This window comes from Anopheles coustani, chromosome 2 (assembly GCF_943734705.1).
Source record: "Anopheles coustani chromosome 2, idAnoCousDA_361_x.2, whole genome shotgun sequence".
NCBI classification, from domain to species: Eukaryota; Metazoa; Arthropoda; class Insecta; order Diptera; family Culicidae; genus Anopheles; species Anopheles coustani.
The window spans coordinates 69,533,960-69,552,751 of record NC_071289.1 but is presented as its reverse complement, the minus strand read 5'-3'; the positions used below and the strand labels follow the sequence as shown (position 1 = coordinate 69,552,751).

Genomic DNA, 18,792 nt, shown 5'->3' with positions numbered 1-18,792 from the left:
TAAGATGTATACATGTAGAATAGATATAGATAGATATAGAAGAGGGTCCTCCATTACAGTTTATTACTTAGAAAATTGTTGATGGCATTCTATTCTATTATTTTTCCAACGTAATAACTGATAAAGAACGTCAAACATTTTGGTTTTCAAGCAATTTCAAGCACCTGTATGGTCTCGTAATGTATCCTATCATAATCCTCTCGAACTAACATTCCCCAAACATGGTCTATCCATTTAAGATCTGGGGTAACGGCTGGCTAAGATATTGTTTTGATACTCGATCGTGCTTCAAACCACCTAAAATAAATTAATAGTTTAAATCCTGGACAATACTGCAAGCTGATAACTTACGTTTAGCGACTTTGTGAACAGGGTTCTATTGTTAGAAAACAGGTGAAGAATTCAGCGATCTTAACACAGTGTTTTGCTTTGGTTAAATTGGAATCAACTCTAAAAGATCTCCGTATATCCGAGTTTTTGAGAAAGACCGGTAGACTTCAGAAGCCTATTTGAACTCGAATTTTTCACCTAGTTATTATGGCCTTTGGCGGATTTATTTGATAACACACCAAGCTCACGATGCGACTTCCCATTAAAACGATAAGCATCAAACTGGGTTGCTTTGTTTATTTAAATGTTTTTTTGTTAACTGAGCCTATCATAATGGGACACTCAGGATGGTTTTTTTTTATTTTCGAGCTTATAATACTATAAATTATTTTTCTGAAAAACCAGAGCTGAAACACATTTCTATTCTCTTAAGAAATGGATTAAATTTGTATAGTTTTCCCTTACGATCATTTAAATAAACAAATATATGAAAAAAAACTAGGTGAGGCTCTCATCTTGGGGCGCAGTGTATCTCTTGACTCGTTCAATTGCTAAGTTACAGTGGATTAGTCTCTTTGGAAGCAAATTGACACAGTACAGAACGAACTAGCCCCCTTCAGCGCTATTCTACGGTGCAGTTGCCAAAGTCAGGGCATGAGCATGATGTTTCACACCGATTCTAGTTGGGACACTTCAGTGGATGTGGCCTGCAGTGGTGGTGAATTGCAAATTTCACTGGCCCAGCTCCCAATCATACGCATCGTTCGTCAGAAATTCGACATTTCACCAAAAATCAGACCCAAATTGAATCATTCATCAGCTTCGAGAACGCGGGGCCGATGGAATGGAACACCGGAATCCGAGCGGCCGGCAGCCTTCGGCCTTCTGGATGGTTACGTCAATCGTAACCGAGCATTCCACCGCCGATCCAAACCGGGGCTGTGGAGTGTTTATGCGTCGGCAAATGAAAAATACTTGCCTCGGATTTATTTATGTGCGACCATTAATTTTCTAGTTCGCATCGGTTATTGCTGTGGTAATGCCAGTGGAAGAGACGCCAGAGGAAGGTTATTGAAGGGGGCGTGAGGGGATGCGACCTAGATAGCCGTGGTTACGCTGGGCGAGCTGGAAGAAATTTAATTCTCCCACTTGGATCCATCCAGGCGGGGATGAAAATTTAGTGTGGCTGTCCAGTTTCCTAGCTCCACAATAAATTGCTCCACATTTCGCGATCTCCAACAAGCTGAGAATTCGTTACTTTTACCAACGTTAACAGCACATCGTTCTGAAAAGGGCAGTAATTAAAGAGACTTTATGAATGGACTACAAAAATCGCTGCGCAAATGAGATTGTTTTCAGTTCCTTCAAACAAACACCGGTTTCGTTCAGTTGGAAATACTTTCGCCATTCTCCTCCAACCGTCTGCTAACCCTTCAAGCGGTGTAAACCTCTCAGCATTGGAGCATCTCACAGCTTGTTGCATTGGAAGTAGGAAAGAAATACGCAGCAGGACACTCGGCGGCTTGGCGGGGTAAAACTTTTACCAAAACCTGTCCACTGTCGTTTGCAACGATCTACGCGACAGAACGGCAAACTTTTCGGCCCCGCACGTTCTTCTCGCGTTTGTCGGCTCCGCCTAATCCCAATCATCACCTGCACGGCACGTCCTCGCCTGGCTACGCCCCGCACCCCGATCCCGCCTTCATCGGCAAGAGGGAAAGCAAAACTACACATCCAACGGTCGTTGGACGTGAATCAATTTTAAATAACTCCGATAAACAGTTTGCCCGAAAGTGACAGTTTGCGATGGCGAACGGAGGGCGTTCTTTGGTGCCATCAATTTTTCGTCCTCCCTCACAACCGGCTGCCCCCGCCCGGCCATCCTCGGAGCCGGAGTTAGGATGGGCCATCATTTTTCAAAAACTCCACTCTCGAGTCAACATTCATCAGGACGTGGAAATTTTCAACCGGCTCGACGACGGCAACGATGATGCCCGTCCGGAATTGATCGGCAAGGCTGGTGCCAAGCAGCCGGAACCTCATTTTCTCCTGCCCCGAAACGAAACGGGAACGGGCGTAACGGTGCCGAGGGGGGAGGCAAAAGAGTGAACCGTTACCGGTTTCGCGCGCTATAGCAAAGGCGAACGAAAATAGGAAAAGTTTCGTCCAGCTCGCCGTCCAGCAGTGTCTTTCGAGGGGCCAACCCGACGAACGACCAGCCAGGCGTTCGGAGTCGGCAACTTTCGCACAATATTAATGGCTGTTTGTGCCGGGCTGACACGCACCGACGGCCCTCCAGGTTGGTCCGGTTCGCTTCAATTTGCGGATGTAAATTTTGCCTTCCACGCGGACACCTTCAGCTGATGCGCAAACACGCCCCTGTCGTTTTGGCAAATGCAAAATACAAAAAAAAACCTTGGGCGAAACTGAAGTGACATTAATCAAAAGTTTCTGTCCAGGAGAAAGAATACACACAGATAAATGAAGCCAAGCGGAGAAAGGGTGGGCCTGGTGAAGAGATAAAAGACCAACGATGGAGACGTTGATGAGTTAAATTGGGAATCTTTTTGAGTGTTGTTTGATTTTTCCTATCCACCAGTTCATTGACAAAAGGAGCTAGAGAGTTAAAATAAAAGACCAAACGAAATAATTCCCCCCGCTTGAACCTCCACCGGTCCACAAATGTCACATTTTTCTCGCGCTCCAAACTTCTTCCGTAAAGAAGAACCAATGCAATTTTTGGACGAAAATCTTATCTCACCGATCCCATCGGCTAACGGTGCGAGTCGGAAAATGAACTTTAATTTTCATTTCGAACATTTTTCTTTTTTTAAGAGAAGGCAATAACGAACAACGGCAGGATATTTGGCGTTCGTTTGCCTTTCGAGCCCTGGTCAGATTCCTCGGCATAGCGCGGGTTTTCCGGGTGGATTTGGATTCCAATGATAACTGAATTAGGCAAGTTTTACCCCACCTTGATGTGGTCTCTTTTTGATTTTTTGGCCCCAAAACTGCACATCTCGCTGTTTGACGAAACTTTTGCTAAGCTTCTTTTTTCCTCCCCGAACGATCGTCCCTTTCGTTTGTCCTCTTTTGGGCGGCCGGTCCGATTTCGCTCGGCCAAAATGACCACCTTTGTGGCCCTAATTTGGAAAGCTTTGCCTCTTTTTGGATTTGTTCAAATTTGTGCCGGGATGGGAATCTAATTTCCTTTTCGCGCGGGGAAATTTTCGAAATCTTTAAGCAACAATTTCTAACGTTGATTTGTTATCGTTGGAAGAGAAGATAATTGATAGAAGATTGTGTTTTTACTTAGAAGAATAGGGAAAAGAAATAAAAATCCTAGCAAACCTTTCCTTTCGGTTTCAGGGTTTCTTTAATAATTGGGTATAGGGGTTCTTGGGGCAATACACACCACAACAAAGTTACAATACACTTCAAAACCGTGGGGCAAAATGTACTCTACCTCAAAAAACCAAATGTAGATCAATGAAAAAGTTCAAAATGTTCCTGTGATTAGTAAATTAAATAAGTAAATTGAATTCAAATAAACAATGCCTTTATCAATAAACATGTTTATTTTGTGTTTAATAAACATGTTTATTGGATTCTAATGATTCTGGTCAACATAATTACATCAGAACATGTCCTAGCCGGTGATTTGCTTATTTTCCCTTTATTTCTCGAATCTGTTGATGTAGTCACAGGGTGACAATATTTTAGTTCATTCTTGCAGGGAGACTACATTTTCTTTCGCGACCAAAACGCGTTTTTCATGAGAACTTGGAAAAGGCTCGTTTTTCTTCTGGGGTGCATATAACCCCAGCCACCCCTACCAGTGTCATCGATGGATTATTGCTAAACCATGGAAACATGTTTTCATTAACAAGGTTTATTTATGTTGAAAAACTGTGTAAAACATTCTCGAACAGAACAATATTGACCGCATACTAGAATATTACTGCAGGAAAGAAAACAACATGGCTAACAGTTTTATGTCATGGATTAGGGACAGTCGTGTACAAAACGAAAAACACACAAGTCTCAGAGAGGCTTAAGACCGCTCAGTTTCCATCTGTTGCTTCCGAAAAAGGCGTTCCCTTATGTTCGTTTTTCCGCTTCCGAAAAAGACTGCTCCTTCCGGTTGCATTTCATTCCATTGCTGAGTAAGTTCATTTATATTAAATTGCGATAGCAGTCATAAACACGCCGTCGCTAGCACACCGCCGCGGCCACCTTCCGTACCTGCTGCGCCCAGACCGTTGCCCACTTATCTCATAATCCGTACGTCATGTAGAACACACTCTAGCCACCACTGGAGCCCCGCCGGAGTGTTTCTAGTTATTTTCTCAGCTCATTACTTTGCATGTCCGTTGGAAAAATCCCTCCCTTTCCCCCTGGGAAATGGAACCGAGGCGAACGAGGATGGTCGTTGCGGTTGGGCAGAAACGTTTCCCTCCAGCTGGGAACGGATATAGTCTTGTTTTTCGGCAAACAACTTCCCCGCGCGCGCACTGGGAATGATGAATGCAACACCGGTACGGACAGTTTCTGGAAGCAATCCCGACGAAATGCACACTCCATGTGCATTATTCACGTTTCCCCCGGACGGACGGACGGACGGACAGTTGTTATCCCGGGTGCAAACGTGCTGACAGTGTTTGTAGAACGGGCTGAAAAATGTCTTCAAAAGTGCAGCTGCCATTGCTCCTGGTGGCACGGAGCTCTTCCTCGTTTGAAATATATTCTCAACGAAAGCCGAAGAGTGAACGAAGATGAGTCGCTCAAAATATGGCAACAGTTTCCGGCAACGGGGCGACAGATCCACATCGCTGTCAGCGCCATCAATCAAGGGGTCGACACAACGAACAACACCGGTGCCCGGTGGAGTCTGACGAAAAGTGCTTCTTGGCGACGTTCGATCACAACGGACCGCCCTCGAAGGGTGACGCTCGTGACATTAGTGACGCAAAGAGTGCACAGTTCCTTTTCCTCGGTGCATCCCGTGCGATACTGTTTATATTTTATTTATAGCTTCCACCGTAACGGTTGACTCCTTATCCTCGTGCCGGGTGGTGCAGATTGCAAAGGACCCCGGACAAAGGACCCGCTCCACTCCGGATACACTTCATTTCGGTGGAGACTTTTAGGACTATGACACTTCCGGGGCGCACACCTTGCACGTACGAGAACATCCCAGTGCTGGATGCACTTTCGGTACTCCGCTTCGACACTCCGCCCGGTTCGAGATTAGTGCAATGGATGTGAAAATCTGTCCGAGAAAATCGTTACCACATCGGAATGATGAATGGTGCGGTTGTCGGCTGCCGGCTGGATGTGCGTCATATGTGTCAGCCCGACCGGCCATCGTCCCGCACGCTCCTCAGGCGGGGGTCCTCATCGGAATGTGCATAGGAATGTGCACTCTCGGTGCACTCCTCGAAGCCCGAAGCCGTTCGCTGCATAAATGATAAGACAGTGAAGTGTTGTGGTACAGCCTTCGACTGGTGCACTCACCGCAACGTCACCGGGTATTCGGTTTGCCCGGAGCGTCGTGCCCCTTGGAGTAAACCCACTTATGCCTTATGCCTTCCATCGGACGGTTACCGACTTTCCGGACGCTTTGTTGCTGGCAACATTTCCGTTTTGATTACTGCTTATTGGCAAAGGACTCAGAGGAGATTACTTTTGACACCGGACACCGGACGAGATGGCATAAAAATGCTCAATTTTGCACCATCCTAGCATAATTGACTACGAGCACTCTTTGAGGCTTTGCTCGAGCAACTTTTTACCGATGCTGAGGAGCCTGGGAGAGTGAAGGAAGAGACACCGGGCAGATAAAAATAGACTAGAAATAAATACCCAACGCTAGAGGAGAATGAATACACAAACCAAGGAATTTTCGCCTCGAGAGAATTGCACACAAAGTACAAGCGTTGTCTCCCACTGAAAACAATCATGCCTTTATATGAAGGTATTTAATTATTTTCCACTGCTTATTTTTCCTTTCGGCTACTTTTTCTCTTGGCAGCAACGATAGAATTTTCGATGATTCAACTCACTTTCTTTTCCCTCTTTGACTTTGCACATAATCGTTCATAACCTTATCCTTTATCTTCGATCTGATAGCCTCCAGTCGGGCTCCTCTACTTAACCGGTCGAGTGTTTTGTCGCTGCGGTTTTGCGCTTCTCTGTCTTCACCGAAATGGCGTAGTGCAACGGTGCAGAGGAGGGCGGGTGAAATATTCGCAGCAACTATTGCCGATAGACATCTTACACCGGGCACCGCCGGCAGCTGTGAACGGTTCACCCCCAGGCCATCTGATTGGGTTTCTAGTTTTCAATTTTTCCTTCCATTGTTAACCCATCGAGAACCCAGCACGTGCTTTCCACCCACTTGGAAAAGTCATTTTCCGGGAAAAAAGCCAGCCCCAACCTCGAGCGGTGTCGTGCACGAGAGTCAGTGTCGCTGAGGATGATTGGGATAGGAATTGTTATTAAATTTCCTATTTCGTGCCATATTTTCCATTTCCCCTATCCTCTACCGTTTACCGCACCGCGAACGCGAATTTACCGCAAAGTAGTTCCCACTCGTGTCGTCTCCGAACCGCAAAGTTATCGTCCCTTTCTTTGCCCCACCTGCCTTACGGGTGGTGATCAAGTTTGCCACGGCATTGTTCGGTATTTCAAAATATGGTCCCGTGGTTCGAAACGCGTTGCACTCACGTTTCTGCAGTGGGAACAACCGACTAACCGGCAGGCTGGCTAGTGGCAGTCTAGTAAGATATTAATTTTACAAGTGGAAGTCGACGCTGTCGCGAAAAAGAAAACCTGTCGAACGTGAAGGAAAACCTGGCAACAACGGCCATATTGATCGGAAAAGAGTGCTCGAAAGTTTAAAATTAAGGTTTTTTACGCTTACCTTTAGATATTCGTGTTGATATTCGGTCGATGTTGGATAAGAGAAAACAAGTTCGGTGTACTTTTAAAACCCCAACGGGCAAAATGTGAATAGAAAGTTTCTGGATTTTTATACCATCACTAATTTAGTTAGTTGTTTATTCATGTTGTCCAGTTTATTGTGCTTTTCCACATTTATACATCCTTGCGAATGTGTGATAATGTGAGAAAATCTGAAAAATGTGAGATAACCATTTTTCCCTTTAAGACATATCGATTTATTTTTATAATTTTATCATGTGTACTTTTACTCTATCACAAGCTATTTTTTATTTTTCATTTAAGCTTTAGCAGGATTGTATGCTACATTAACGCTTCTTGCATATAACATAAATGATGTTATAAGCTCTACTACATATTAATAAAAAGCTGCTAGAACTAAATTTTAATAAAACTTGAGCATTCATGTCGATAAAATGATGTTCATAATTTAGGTTAAAATTCATAAGAGTCAGAGTAAGCCTATAGTTATACAATAAATAAAGTAAACATATAGAGATTGGTTAAGATCCAAACCCACGGGAACTCTTTCAAAAACGGTATCCACTGGTTCTTATTGTTATTCTTTTTTATGCTAGCGACAACATAATGGAATTGGTCTAAATAATTTCGAATTTATTTTTTATTTTGAAATTTGTTTCAAACACGGTTCACCATAGTGTAACGCTTTCGAGGGATAAGCAATAAAACCAACCCCACCTAATTTGACTGTCCAATACCACAAGCTAATCAAGTGCCAACAACACTTTCAATTAAGCCGTTCTAAAGCTTCGTTAAGGGGTGTCGCACACATTGCGGCTGCCGACCTCGGTATAATCCGTGCGGAGCTTTCCCGTAAGCCCCCACAGCCGAACGGTGGGTGAAAGAAAAGCGCATACTAATACGATTTACATTACCGTGAGGGAAGCGTAAGGAACATGGCCAACCTGGGCGCCAAATGGAGAGCACCTGCAACAATAAAAATCCTTCCGTCCCGACTGCAGATAAGCTTCCAGAACAGCCACACATACATAAACACACACCAACGGCAGGTATGTGTCCTTTGGCGCGGACAATCTTTCTATCTCGCACTTAATCCGCTCGTACAACACGACCGAAAACTTTATCTACCACATAATCCCTTTCGCATGGCACTCTTTTTTTGTTACACTACATTATGAGAGGCCAATCCTTTCGCTCTGTAGTTCGCAGCGAGGTCCGCCCTAACCTGTCTACATCTCCAAAACAAAGGATCACTTAAAGCCGATCGTTGGGCGACCCCCCCGACACAACATGGATACCACTACAAACGGGGAGGCTCCTTCAATTGCGACCCAGCGACCCAGTCTGACATAACCTTATTCTCACCGCTTACACCTTGGCAAGTGGCAAGATCCACAACGTCAGCGTCGGGCGCACGTTGGTGGTTGTTTCTTGGGCTTCTCCAAAATAAACCGCGAGTCCCGTCCCAACGCCACCATGCACTCGAGGCTGGGAAATTTTCCACGACGCCAAGTTTGGTTTATCCGAGGGGGTTCGATCAACCTCACGGGGTTGAAGCAATGGCTGGCTTTGGCCCGTATTTCCATATTGAGCAAGCGGCAGAATCGCTGCGCGAATCCCGTTTATTCGCGTGTGCGAACTTGGGCGAACACACGGAGCCCTGTCAACGCCGCAAACACCCGCAGCCGAACACTAAACTGTTTGCATTTTAATTAACTCATCATGACTTCTAACATTCTCGCTCCCGGGGCGGAAACCAACTACACATGCTACTGTTTTCGGCACCCACGGCAGCTACCAGCGTACACTCCAGAGCAAACAAAATTAAAACAGCGATACGAGAAAGTGGGCCAATTTTCCGACCCGGTACAAGCTCCTTGTCGCAACAAGAATGGTGGAGTCTTGCTGAGCATTCACCATATTCTTCTAGGAAGAGAAAATGATGGAGTGCATCTTGCTGAAGAAGCTGTGAATTGTGCATGTTGCGATGTACGTTTGCTCAACATATACAGTTTTCTTCCTCACAGTTGGTTTTCCAAGCACCCGAAAAATTTTATAGAACAATTTTGGGAATTGCTGTTAGCATTGATGAGAAAATAAATTAAGTTTTCTCAGTTAAAACCATCGATTAAAAATGTTTTGATTATTATTTCAATTTGAGCAAGTGTGCAATCTACTTTTCTAAACCGAGTCCTTAAATACAGTGTCCACCTCTTGAATTACACGCAATGTTTCGGCACATGCTGTTTGTATTGATTACACCAATTTTTGTTTCTTGATGGCTATTACAGTAGTTTAAGGAGGCCAGAGAGGACAAAAGATTTATTCTACTTGGCAGAATACTCCTAGTCGTTGTGGTGCTGAGATACAAAACCTTGGCTTGTCCTGATGATGATGACATTGAAATCTGCCGTCAATATTCCACTTAAAGCTACACAAACACCCCAGACCATCTTGCCTACCCCGTATTTCATTGTGTCTTGGATGTGTATTTTTAAATCAATCTTAAAACTAGATCTGTTAGGTCATGCGAAACAACCACATTCAATTGAAATGATGCAACTTTTCTCCGTCTATCCATGACAGACATGTCAACAAAGTTAATCGGAGCGAGCACGGACATGTCTGTTTCCCGTCAACAAAGTTTTATAGTAAACATCCATGCGATAGCTATCATGGTGGTAAATCCTAGAATGCGACGAATTGTTTACTTGATCCGTTTGAAGTTATAAGTCCAGCTATTCGTCATTGGAAGGTTTACAGTAAGATCTGTGAAACGAGAGGTCGTGGACAGCTATTTTCCACACCGCCATTATTTTGAGAGTAAGTTTGAACAGTGTTTACAAATATTCATACATTATGTTGGAGATCTTCGCAAGAATCTTCTACACGGAATAGGTAACCGGAAATTCTAGATCACAGTGTTTCAGCCGCTACACATGGCCTTTCAGATAGTGCCGTAAAATAATATCCCGAGATTCCGGAAGTGCTCCTCGAAGCGAAGACATAGAATATGGATTTAGTTGGGCGCCCTGATATGACCGCATTCAAGTGTGCAGGCCTTTCTCACGTGCAACCATCTATCCAACCCCTCAACTACTTGTCCAATTATGGAAATATACTAAATTTTCTGTATTACACAAACATTTCAAGCCGCTCATGAAACGTAAACAAAATTCTAACCAACTGTCAAAATTATTCCCACGGTTTTTGGCCCTTTACATGACATGCCACGACCCTTTTTTTCACCGATCTTGCTTTACAGTATGCTTGCATCGTTTGACATTCTACGTAGACTGCTCGTTTTACTAGATGATGTGTAAAACGCTATGCACTTGATCAATCATACCGATACTAACTTACTTTCCAAAGGAATAAAAAGTCCGAGGATCTCTCAATGTTGGGGCGTAGAAACTTCACATCCTGCACGACGTTATTCTCTAGTCAATTTTCTTCGCCAGCTTTTGCTTCCGGTCTTTTCGTGGTAACAAAACCGAAAGACTTCAAAGATCACCTTTGAAAATTTGCCCGTTAATAATTTTCCACCCCAAAGCCCGTCACAAAGCCCTCATTGAGGAGGCATTAGCCCCGCGGGCTGGGGGTGTCAATTTCTTGCGACGAAATGACGAATGACGGGCGATATTTCTCGGGCAAATTAATCCGTCTCCACGTGGCAATGATTTGTGTCGCCCGTACCGTACACTTTTACAGCGTTTTGATTAGTGAAGGTGAGGTAAGTTCGAAGCGGAACATGATTTGCACTAACGTCAACATCGCACCGGTGCGCGTTAGCCGTTGGCGTGGGGAGGGGAAATTTATCGCTCGCTGCACAAAACTACTGATGAAAATCCCCAATGATTGACGCCGGTGCTTAGGACAAAGCCCGCCGGGTAAGCGTGAGTTCCAGTGAACGTTTTCCTGTGAAGATTTACGATCCCCTTTGGTGCTCCATTGGACCGGGCTGGAAATGTGTCAACGAATGTAGAAATCAAATTATGCCAGGCAGAATTATGGCGCACGATGTGCTACAAAGCCTAACAAGCGCCTTTCTAGGCGGTTTTGATGGCTTGGTCGTGGAGGAACCCTCCACATTGTGCTCCATTTCTGTGCCCGGGAAAAGAAAATCAAACGTTCCACCGTAGGATTGACCTTTTCTTCATCGTTTCACTCGGTAAACAGTTATCGCCGCTCGCTGTAAAGCGTTTTTGTATGAATGAACTCAAGTGTGCCCACAATTGTCAACATGAAGTGGTATTACACTTTTCACGAATTATGTATCAATACCGGCCCCGAAAGGCAGCCCGTTGTTTGTACCGACTTGGTGTCCAACAACCACACACCGGCAAAACCAAAAGTCCACACCGGTCAACCACCGGTCAACGGCCAAAAGGTTCGTCGTAGGGGTCGCCTTTGTGTTGCACGATTCTAAAGCTAAGGATATCGCTTTCACCATTCCGGAGCATAAACTCACACATACCGACACATGCACAAAGTTTACCCTTATTTGTTTGTGGTTTTTCGTCAAAATGCTACATCCACGAGACGGTCGGTTCGGCTTGGTGCTTTCTGTTTTTTTTTTTTTGCTTATTTTCAACAATCCTTAGTTCGCCCGCAGGAAATCGGGGCCACAATCTCGACGTAAAATGGCACCCAGCCATGCATGGAATGGGTCCAACTTGATCCAAAAAAGAATAAAACGTCTGTTTTTATTTACTTTTTATGCGGTTTGTTCATTCCTGATTAATCTTTTAGAATACTAAAGAATTAATAACGTTCTCTGTAATGGAATAGTTTATAGGTTTGTGCGTGCTTGTACAAATGTGTATGATTTTCAAAAATAAACATTATGTTCGTCGCATCGTTGAATTAAGATTTTTCATTTATTCATCAGCTAATTTTGTTCCAAATGTACAGTGACCGACAAGACGGGCGTGTTTTTTCTTTTTTTTTAAATTAGTGATTAGAATTTTGATACACAGTGAAAAAGTATTTTATAAATTTGACCAGCTTACATTTAGTAAGATACCAACCGCGGAGACGATCAAATTCAAATGATATTTTTAAACTTGAGTATACAAAACGAAGAGAATATATAGATATTATGGATTTGAGATTTTTATCAGTAAAAATCTTCCTTACGAAGCTATCACCAAACCAGATATAATCTTCTCTATTATGGTTTCAGAAACTAGACGGAAAGGCACATTTTTGTTTACATTTGCAGTTATAGCGCACAACTGGGGCACTGTTCAATTAAAATCGGTAAAAAGAGAAGTATGTATAAAGCCATTGTTATGACAGTTAGTTCAGAAAGTGTTTGCGAACATACTAGTGTCTCAAAATAATGTCCCGAGTAGTCGAAAGTCCTCCTCGCGTCAAAATCATGGGATTTGGATCGTCGGAAAATTATAACAAACTCCCCAATTACTTGTTCAGTTGACTTGTGAAATATACCAAAATTTCTGTTTTTCACAAACTTTTCATGTCTCTTATGAAAGGTGAGAAAAAATTTAAAGATACTGCCAAAAATATTTCCACGCTTTTTGGCTCAATGCTGCGATCTATCTATTTAACGGTCTTGGTACAAGGCCTTCTACGAATCAAAATACGTTGATATTGGCCCAGTTAAAGTTGATAGAAAATGTCAGCCATTTCAAGATTTCCCAAAGAGTAGCTATTTTATTCGCAAACACATTTCATCGCCGTGAAGAGTTTGTTATCAGAACCTTTCGTTATGGCTGCGGTAAAATAGCCACCAACCAACGAATTTGAAATAGTTTCAACAACCAGGAATCCAGCCTGTTCCCAAAATAACTCTCCATTTCCGTCACCCACCAAGCTCTCGTCCCTGCTGCGCTAGGATACGATACAGCCTGGCCATGTGGCCGGTATCGGATGTCCTGGACATTGGAATGTACTCACCCGCACGAACAATGGCGAGCTTCCGGGTGCTACCTATGGATATCTCACCAAACTTAGGCCCACTCCAACCCCAACCACCCACGCCAGGCCCTGGAAGGGACTGCCGTGCGAGGTTCCGCTTGTCGAAAACGCCATCGAAGTGTTTTATCAGCAGCCCGAAACAAAACTTGTTGAAAGGCGCACAAGATTACCGGGCCAAAACTTTCGCACCGTGCTTCCGGCAGTATGGCCGAGGCCGGGCGGAACTATGATGAATGTGTCACTTTGGCCGCAATAAATTTTGCGCTGCCCGTTGCTGCCATGGACCACAAGACCGGTTCGGCGGGTCGGAGGTGCTGTTTTGCCGGAACTTTGATGGTCGCCGACGAGTGCTCCCGGAAAAGGGATAAAGTTTTTAGTTAAATTTCATGTTATTTTCCACCCCGTCGCGGCCAGACGCACCGGCACGACACTTTCTCCCGTCATGGAAGGTGGTTACGGCGACAGTGACGGTAGAAATTCCTTCTGTCTGGGGTCTGTTTGGAACGGTTGGCTATGGAATGTGCGATTTTCCAACGAAGTTATTTTGAATATCCGTGTGAAGGTAAAAAATTACTCTTGGAAAATTTAAACTATAGCTAGCAAAACTATTTCACCTATAATTTTCCTCGGATCATGTTGGAAGCGAATAAAACTCAGGATCCTTGCCTAATGATTTCCTTCCATATTTCGAGATCAATGGAATATATTTATGTTTTCTCCATTATTTGACATCAAACTCGTCAGCAGGACAACCCGGTTGAGACCGTTTGTTGATTGGGAAATAAAATCGATTCATTTACGCTAACAACGGTTATGCTTGGAGTAATTTATAGTAGGAAAAGTAGAAGAAGAAAAGAACTGCAAAGATCAAATGGACGTTGACATTTTCAATCTTAACTGAATACGATTTAACAGACAAATTCAGAAGAAAACTCAAACAAAGTCGTCAAAAAATAAGTGCACAAACTTCGTTTATTTGTAGTCAATATATTACCAAACTTTATGGAATTTCCCATTCAGTTGCCCATAAACAACGCACACAAATTGAAACAAAACGAGCAAACGTTCGCTTTCTTTCATGATTTTTGATGAGCCGAAAGGTTATCATAGCGGCATAAAAATAACCAGACTTACGTCAAGTCACTGGCCTCTGCTTTGTTATGTTAACCGACCCCGAAACCGTGGTTGGCTCGATAACTCTCAGAATAACGTAATGAAATTACTCATAAGAAGCCACCCTGAATCCTTGAGTATCTGTGTAGCGTCTTCTGCACGGCACGGATGCGACAAAACGAGCCTTGATGGTGGTGTGAAAATACCGTACCGGGTTTAATTCAATTTTCACACATCTAATTAATGAAGGCGCTTACGGAACGCACAAATTACTAGACCGAAAGACCCGGTGGCTTTACATAGGCTTCTCTGGTCCAAAGCGCAACGGAAGGAAATGCAAATGGAGTACAATGTTAACGAATGAAACCATTCCAAGCCTATCAGTGCCCACCAGGGTGAATGAGCTTGAGAAATGCAATGTTTCGCTAATGCCAAGAAATATGCCGCAAACAATTAAAGTTCCCTTCGACCGACTCCTTCATGTTCCCGTTCCCGGCTCGAATGAGGGAACAGTCGTTTCATTTAATTTGAACTCCTTCCTCTATCCATTAGCACCGTGAACGTCCTTTGCTGGAACGGTAGAAGTGTATTCCGCTTGCCATTTTTTAACGAGCTGCGCGTTCCTCGCCCGCATCAAAGAAACCAATGTTTCCGCAGAATTCGATATTGAAGATTCCTGAAAAAGAAATAAAGCCGGCAAATGAAAAGTTAAAACAATCCTTTCGCATACCGTTCGTGCTATGGACCGTTGGAAATTCTCTAGTTACTTGTTTTGCTCGTTCATTTCCTGTCGTGCCTGGGGCACTCGGACAAGTAAGTCTGGAGACTGCACAAATACGAAAAATAAATCACCGTACTGAAATCTTAGGGCGATTGAATTCTATTGTTCGTAAATTTACTGTACATTTCATGAGTGATAACGGCGCTTCAATTTCGATTTTAAGTATAATAATATTTAAATTTAATAGTAATTTATTGATGAGCATGGAAAGGGTTATCAACTGATCCTCAATAAACGATAGGCAAATATCTCACTGATCAACCATAACTATTATTCAATTGAAACCCAAGCATTTCATGTAACGTTGAGCAAGATCTAAAAAATAGTTGTTTTTAAACGATGTTCATGACACACGCAATTGAATGTGTTTGTTTGATCGCGTCCAGAGGGCAACCTTGTACGAACACATCAAATCGAGATTGGAACGAACACCCTTATCGCCACCGATTGCTTCAGTCGGCATCTGAAACGTTCCCTGGATTGTCGTTGCGCCAGCCAAGGAAGTAGGTTGCAGTGTTCCATTCTTTCATCTCATCAACTTTTCACGTTTCCCAAATTGGTATTTGGCTGTCTTTTTTTCAGAAAAAAATGAAGCCTAGTACGCTGTTTGTTGTTTTGACGTGGCTTTTCTCATTTGGTGGAGCCCTTGGTGGATTGTTGGGTTATATGTGGCCTTCAACTTGTGATAACATTGTAGCTCAGCTTAGACGAATCGATTCCAAAATAACCGAAATGGAAGCCACCCAAACAACCATGTATTCAACGTCCAACCGCTTAGATATTTTTCTTCGGCACTACAACCAATTAATCGACAGTGGTAAAAACTACAAAACTGAAATGCGTAACTTCGTACATGCAAAACTCAACGAATTCAGTATACCGGTGGTTGGTCTGCAGGATGACGCATCACAGCTGGAGAAAGTATTCCTACACGTTGCGGATCGAAAAGATTTCTACGAAAAGCTGCTTGCGCAACAAACGGAGGAGTACAAGGATTTGCAGGAAGAAAAAGTGAATCTTGAAAAAGCCATAATCGAGAAAGAGAGAAATATAAACGCATCGAAGGGCTATATTAAAGATATGGAGGGTAAGATAAACCAGGAACAACAGAAGAAGCAACAGCTCGAAGCTACGATCAATGGCAACCCTCCAGCTATTCAAGGTTAATAGATGCTTCCGAAGCTCATTCTGCTAGCTCAATAACCTACAACGTGGAACTACATTACAAACGCTTAAGTAAGGCAATAAAATATTGAACATTGTACAAAACGAACGAATTCCAAAGAGTTCTTGTCTAAGTGATCTCATTCCGAGAGGTTATCGTTAAATGACCGAACCTCCATTCAACGGCGTATTGATGTACAACGTGTCATGACATTGCAATGTTGCCGCGTCAATTTGCATAATAAAACATCCATTATCACCGTCGCAGGGGAATTCCTCGCTCGGGATTCACACACGTTTCGTTTTTTTATTATTTTCAAGTTTGCGTTTGATTAAGTAAACAAGAGTATACCAAGTAATCGTGGGTCAAAAGAAACGCGATCATGGATGATTCTACCAGTGTTTGGCTTCGTCCAGGCAGTTGTGGTTCATCTTTCAACGGAGATTGGTGTGCTTGGTGATCATGGAGAAGAAACTATGCCGGCTATTTCTCATACTGGGTTTTTGTGCATCTGTCCAGTGCTTAACGAAGTGCGAGCCGCACGCAGATATATTTGAAGCAGTGCAAAATCAACTTCAAACCGCGGCAGGAAGACTCAAAATTACATATTCAAGTGAAAATGAACATGCATACCGCATCTTCACTGCGATACTACAAAAACTTCAAGAAATCCATTCAGATCTTAGCTCCTACACTGGCGAAATGTCATCGTACACAAGGACCAAAATACGATACGATGCTGATTCTAGTCGAAGCGATGTTGAAAAGCTGGGACTTGAATTAGAGAAATTTAACGGTGAATATAACATCACCACAAAAAACCTGAAGGAACAGCACAAAAAATACGATACGCTGACCAGTGAAGTTGATGAACTACAACGGAAAATGCATCAGCTTACGGAAACTCATGCGACGCTTGAAGGAAAATTTCAACAACTCAATCAAACCTACGTTGAGGCAAAAAGTTTGAATGCAAATCTGACAATAATTGCCAACAAAAAATTGATGCCGAAGGGAGTATAAAAAAATAATAAAGGATCAACCAAAATAAAATCTATTCTTACTGATGACTGTGAAATGATTTGTGAATAGAATCTTAGCATGGCAAATAATGAAGTTAGGGGAAAAGCTAAACTGGTTCTGATGGTTACTGTATCCAACTTTCAATAAAAATTTAAAAAACTAATTTTTTTTACCATCAAGTGAAACATTTACTTTTATGTTGTTTTTTTAATATCACATTGACTGATTTTCTGTTTCACATTTTCATGAGTGATCGAAATTTCCAGATAATTTTCTCTCGAGAAGTCAATTTCTTTTGTCCTTACATGTATCTGTTTATTTCATAGTAACTATAAAAATAGTAGCAACACAACAAACCCATTAAACTCACGCGTTATACTGCCTGTGCACCACTTATCGCAGAATGTGTTTGTATGAGTTCGCTTTCAAATCGCATGTCCTTACCAACACATGACACTGTGCATGGAAACCCTTATCACTGGCAATCGCTACTTCAGTCCGCAACTGAAACGCTCCCTGGATTAACGTTCTACCAGCTAAGGAAGCAGGTTGAAGCATTCTTATACTTCAAGCCACATTCACACTTCTTCCTCATTTCCAAACATTTATTTGGTTATCTTTTTTCCAGGAAAAATGAGGCCTATCATGCTGTTTGTTGTTTCAACGTGGCTTTTCTCATTTGGTGATGCTCTTGGTAATGGTTGGTTCGGTTTGATGAGGGATGCAACTTGTGATACTATTAAAGATCAGCTTCAAGGAATCAATTCTAAAATAACCGAAATGGAAACCAACCAAACGACCATGTATTCAACGTACACGCGCTTAAAACTTTTTCTTGGCAGCTACGACCAACCAATTGAGAGTGGGAGACAAAACAAAGCTGAAATGCATACCTTCGTGCATGCAAAACTAAAGGAGCTCAGAATATCAGTGGTGGGCCTGCAAGATGACGTTTCGATGCTGGAGAAAATCTTCCAGCACATTGACGAACGAAACCAAGAATCGGAACTCGATTTAGGCAACGAGCAAACCAAATTAACCAATTTGGAAATGGAAATAAAAAAGCAGAAACATTTTTTGGATGCAAAAATTAAACGAAAGCGTGAATTACAAATTCAATTAGAGGAAATGAACAAAATGACAAACAATGGATGATACAAAAATGGAAAAATGAATCTTTGAACATAACATAAACATATTTGTTTTTATTCTAGAAGATTTTCAAGATGTAGTGCTTATCAAAATATAGTCATTTATTTGTGCAAAAATAATATTTAACGTACACAATAAACATGAATTACTATGTTACTAAAAACAATTACATTGATCTCTCATTGATCTCAAATTCATTTTTTTTTTATTTTCAAAAGCCGATTCTTCATTTTGTTTTTAAGTCGGTTTATGAGCTATTGATTAAGTTGGATAGGTGTTAATCCAATAAAACATATTCGCTCAAATGTGAATCTACTTTTCAACATTGATTATGTTGATA

The 18,792-nt window shown here is 42.5% G+C and overlaps 1 protein-coding gene across 1 annotated transcript; it reads left to right on the top strand.

The window, feature by feature from the left end:
• Window positions 1-15,764: 15,764 nt before the first annotated feature.
• Window positions 15,765-16,323, top strand: LOC131265779 (uncharacterized). Its single transcript, XM_058268089.1, has one exon. The coding sequence runs from the start codon at window positions 15,779-15,781 to the stop codon at window positions 16,277-16,279; it is 501 nt and encodes a 166-aa protein (XP_058124072.1). The 5' UTR covers window positions 15,765-15,778; the 3' UTR covers window positions 16,280-16,323.
• The last annotated feature ends 2,469 nt before the right edge of the window (window positions 16,324-18,792 follow it).

Excerpts from the sequence above, each read along its gene's own strand:
- LOC131265779 (XM_058268089.1), top strand. The coding sequence starts at position 15,779 with ATGTGGCCTTCAACTTGTGATAACATTGTAGCTCAGCTTAGACGAATC.